Source organism: Brassica oleracea, chromosome C9 (genome assembly GCF_000695525.1).
Source record: "Brassica oleracea var. oleracea cultivar TO1000 chromosome C9, BOL, whole genome shotgun sequence".
Classification (NCBI taxonomy): Eukaryota; Viridiplantae; Streptophyta; class Magnoliopsida; order Brassicales; family Brassicaceae; genus Brassica; species Brassica oleracea.
In genome coordinates, this window is record NC_027756.1 from 52,204,650 (window position 1) to 52,209,592 (window position 4,943).

General features: G+C 33.1%; 1 protein-coding gene across 1 annotated transcript; it reads left to right on the forward strand.

Annotated features, from left to right (window-relative positions):
• Positions 1–3,513: 3,513 nt before the first annotated feature.
• LOC106316309 lies at positions 3,514–4,463 on the forward strand. The gene has a single exon (XM_013754184.1). The coding sequence runs from the start codon at positions 3,535–3,537 to the stop codon at positions 4,198–4,200; it is 666 nt and encodes a 221-aa protein (XP_013609638.1). The 5' UTR covers positions 3,514–3,534; the 3' UTR covers positions 4,201–4,463.
• The last annotated feature ends 480 nt before the right edge of the window (positions 4,464–4,943 follow it).

Below are 4,943 nucleotides of genomic sequence, written 5' to 3' on the forward strand. Positions count from 1 at the left end.
TTATTTGAATGTGAAAGAAAACTAGTGAGATAAATATAATAAACCTAGTTTACAAAAAAATAATATAATATAATAAACCTATTAGCCGTGAGGGCATGAAAAGAGAACTCGGCTCGTAACACCTCGTTCTTGTCGAGTTGTGGATTTTGGTAGAAGTTAATAATATGTTGGTTACATAGAAATTAATAATAGGTTGGTTACATAAAAATAAAGTTTTGTACAAAAAATAAAAAATATAATATTTTGTACTATAATTTATTTTGGTTACATAAAAATAACACTAACTAAAACTAATTCAAAACAAAATGCAACATTTTGTGTAACATTTTGTAATTGATCATAAAATTTAAATGACAATAAATTTTATTTACAATAGTCAGAACATTATTTATTTTATAATGTTTTTTAAAAAAATATTAAATAAGTTGAAACAGAGTGAGTATAAAGCTTTTGAAATGACTATTTCTTTTAAAATGAAATATATTTTTTTTGGTACAAAAATAAAATGGTTACTCTGAAAAAATTTGGGACTCTCCCTTTTCATTTTACACGTCGTTCTAGTTTTTTATATAAGAATATAAGAATTAAAATGAAAAACTTCAAATAATGCATTGAATTTGAAACATAAAACAACACGAATTGAAAATTTAAACTTTAAAACGAAAGAATGAGTGTTTGAAAATAACAGAAGCTAGACCTCTCTAATTAATGAGTCATTTTAAATGGAAAGCTACAGTGAAACAACTGTAATATTCTCCCTACATGTTAAAATAATAACCAATATTATTCTTTCTTTCTTCTTTTATCAACATAGCCACCATTATTTTTACAAGTTGCACTCCCATTTTTATTCAATAGCATTTTCCAGAGGTCTCAGATATTTTATTTATTTTATTTCTTATTTTGTTTTAAAAAACTGGAGTTTATATTCGTCTGCGCCACTCACATTAGTCCCCCGACGCGTGTTTACATAAGGAATTTTTGTTAGTTTTTAATTCAATATTTGTTTGTTTAAAAATGTTCGACACATCGAGGTGAATGAATCTAGTGAATTTGTACTCCCTACGCACCAAATATCCCCTATTTGCACTCCATACACAATATCCCTCTAATTTTTCCCCCAATCATTACTATTTTCCCCCTATTCTATGGTATTTCACCTTTTTAGGTATATTCAGCAAATTAGCTCATGAATCTATCTATTTGCGTAAATATTACTTCTTTATTGGCACTCAAAAAAATAATTTAATGTTTTTTTCTTGGCCTTGGAAAATTCGGGTAGGCTTGGTTAAAGGCACTATATATTTGAAGAAAGTTGACCTGAGTTAGAAGTTCTACAAAGATATATGAATATTTGGAATATTCGGAATACGTCCCGAACTCCGCATATGAAAAAACAAATCGATAATCTCAAAAATAATTACACATACTAAGAAATTATCTCTCTTTTATAAATATTTTTTTGTCCTAGTAATTTGAGATTCAATTCCAATTAAATGTTTTATGCGATAAGGACTTTACTGACTCTAAACAAGGCCCAAGGAAAGCCATATGATCCTTTACTTCGATGGGCTCAAAGACATTGACTAAGCCCATATTACAAAGGTTTTCGGCTTCACCGTTGAGTCGTCGTCACAAAGTCTCTATGATCGAGGACAGCTGGATTCTTATTCTTTTTTCTTCTCTGACTATCAAAAGTCGCATCACCATAAAACTTGCATATCGTAAATACCTTTTCCGTAATACGCAGTTCGAGTCCTTACTATCTAGTCAAGTGAGATGCTACTCCGCTTTGTTGATCAGTTGATGCATGCATGGTCAAGGCTCATGAAAAGAAACAATCAACACCGTCAATGTAGTAATAGTTTTTTTTTTGTGGAGTGCATATATAATCCGTACTATGACTTCAACTTGGCACCTGTATATTGTATGCTGTAACGGGTTGCTATGTGAAAATCGTAATCAGGCTCATGCATGTAGTTACTTGTTCTTTCTATTTCAATATGTTAATTAGAGCATCGATGTCAATTGTACTGTATTGTATACATTATTAAGGTTAATATTAAAGAAAGAGTTTGGTTTTATAGTTGTTATGTGGACGGAGAACAAGATAAAACTAATCTCTTGCCATGTTACGTTACGTACTTGCTTGCATGTATCGGAAGGATCATGGATTCTGGCAATGACGGTGCAAGTATTAACGTTTTTACGAAGGGTTATATTTAGTATAACATAGTAAAGAATTATGCTACATCAAAATCCATAATCATATTTTTTTTTTTAAATAGACCACATGCAAGTGATGTGCAGCTTAGAATTGATTTCGGTTTTTGGGATTTAGACAAAACACGTTTATGAGACTTAATTAATTACGATTCACTTATGTTTCATTCTATGTGGGTTTTTTTTTCTTGTTTGACGATGCCAGTTTGGTGTCATGGCCGAATCTGGAGATAGACTAGTGAAACACTGGTCATGGCCTCCAAAATTTTTGAAAGTTTTTTACATAGACATGAGCTCTCAAATTACCAAAAAAAAAAAAACTGCATCCAAATATAAATTGTGAAATGCGATAACTACGCAAACCAAATATTTTGAAATATAGGAAGCGGGGTTGTATACTTTGGCTTTCTGGCATTGTTGATATGGTCATATGGGGATCCCAGGGATTTGTTCTATAAATCTCATGTAGTCTAAGATTCGATTCCCCCATCCACCTTTATTATACCCGTCTAAATCTATAGTAAAGTAGTAAGTTTTATTTTAATAATTAAAATAGTAATGTTTGTTATTCGATTTTACATACTTGGTGGTGTTAAGCTGGATAAACTAACCAAATTATTAAGCTGGAATTTTCCATTTAATTAGTGCAAAATGTTTTGGCTCCTAGATACTCAGTGGTAAACTGAAGAATGCATGCACAATCATACATCAGTTGAACTTAACAAGCAGAGTGTTTGATAATTACTGGACACTTTTCTTTATATCGCCACACTCGCCAGTAATGTGTATGTGACTTTACGTGAACTTTAAGGATGTTTAACCTATTTAATTTTATCTTAGAACCAAATGACTAATTAATAAGACATCAAACATGACACACAACAACAAAAAAGAATGAAGACAGAAGCTATACCAATATCCTGTTGATTGTCCTTCATTAGTTGTAAGTATATATCTTAGCTTGCGGATAGTTAGAAATTAGCAAAGATTAGAACACTGTAGTTCAAACATAGACAGTACAAAAGCAAGGATCAGTGTCAGATGAGTACTAGTATTATGTTACTTGAATCTAAAGTCACTTCTACTCTCTTTCAAATCAGAATATTTCCTAGTATTCTGCAAAACATGTCAGGATCAGTGGGGTCACACCACCCCGACCACGACCAAAATCTTCAAAGTAGAATGGCATCCCTTTAAATTGTCCAAAAGATAAGGGTGTTTCGGTCATTCCATACGTTCACAACCTTTACCATTCAACTAGAGAGTATTAAAGCCCTTCCTAACCAAATATTTTCTAACGAGAGATAGAAAATGTCAGTACCACTCAAATCAACGTTTTCCATGTCTTCTTCTCAATGTTCATCTTCATCTTCACAAAAATCAAGCTCTGTGAAACTGAAGTCCCTAATCCAAATTCTCATCATCACTCAAGTTTGTCGACTAATCCGAAAAATCTCTAGAGCTTCATCCATTCTTGTTAGAGTCTTGAGGAAGAAGCAATACAATCTTTTGTCAATGTCTTGTTCGTTCTATCCAAAAAGAACCTCCAAGAAACAAAAGAATAATATATTCTTCGGCTCCTTCAGACTTCATTACAACTTTTGCTCTTCTCACGTGGTGCCTGTCTCTGCCCCGGTGCGTCTCCCTGAAGAACTCTACTTGGCTCATCTACAATACGACTCTACTTGGGAGTCAATGCATTCGACTGAGTTTATTGATGGTCTAGGAGATGATGTTGGTGATGAAATTCAAGAACCATCTCAGCTCTCTAGCTATCTAAAACAGCTTGAGGATGATAAAGCTAAAGATGGCAAAGAAGAAGAAGAAGAAGAAGAAGAAGAGGGGAAAGAGATGAAGATGATGAATGAGATTGATAAACTGGCTGATATGTTTATTGCATATAGTCATGAGAAGTTCATGTTGGAGAAGGTTGATTCGTATAGGAGATTTCAAGAAATGCTGAATACTAGCAGTTGATGATGATTATGATGGACCCATTTGACTCTTTCATTTCTTTTTATGTAATTTCACTTTTCCTTCTTTTTCTTTTTGAATTCCTTCTTGGTGTTCTAATTATCTGGAAATGTATTGGAAGCATAGGGGGATGCATGGATTGTGTGGTGTGTGTTGTGTTACAAATATATGGTTGATGATGGTGGTGGTTCACAAAAATATAACTAGTATAGACAATCCAAAAAGGAAATCAGAGGATGAGAATATGGTTAATTGGTATTTTGTTACTTTGGCTTTTACGTTTGTCTTCTTTTGCTATTGTTGTTTGCTTCTGATATACAAAAGAGGACCAAATGATTTTGGAATTTTTATATAATCATCTGACTTTTCTACTCCGATTTGATCTCTTTTTTTTTTTTTTTTTGGTAAAATGTTGTTGGGTCCCTCCTAGATGGAGATGACCAATTGGGGTGAAATTAAGAAATAATTAATGTTCTCCTTTGGCACTTGACACAATAATGGAGTTTTGACAAAAAGAAACAAAAGAGAGAGAAAGGAGAAAAAGAGAGAGAAGGAGAAAAAGAGTAAGGTGATTTCAAGACTGGATTTGGAGGGTCAAACGGATCCTGATCGGGCTGATATTTTGTGGGAAGCTTCTTCAGTCAGTGGGTTAGAGGTTCACCGAAGGGATTTGGATTTCAACGGTTGGATCTTCTGTTGTCTGGGTTTTCTTGAAGCTGGTCGCCATAGTTCTTCAGCAGAGCAGT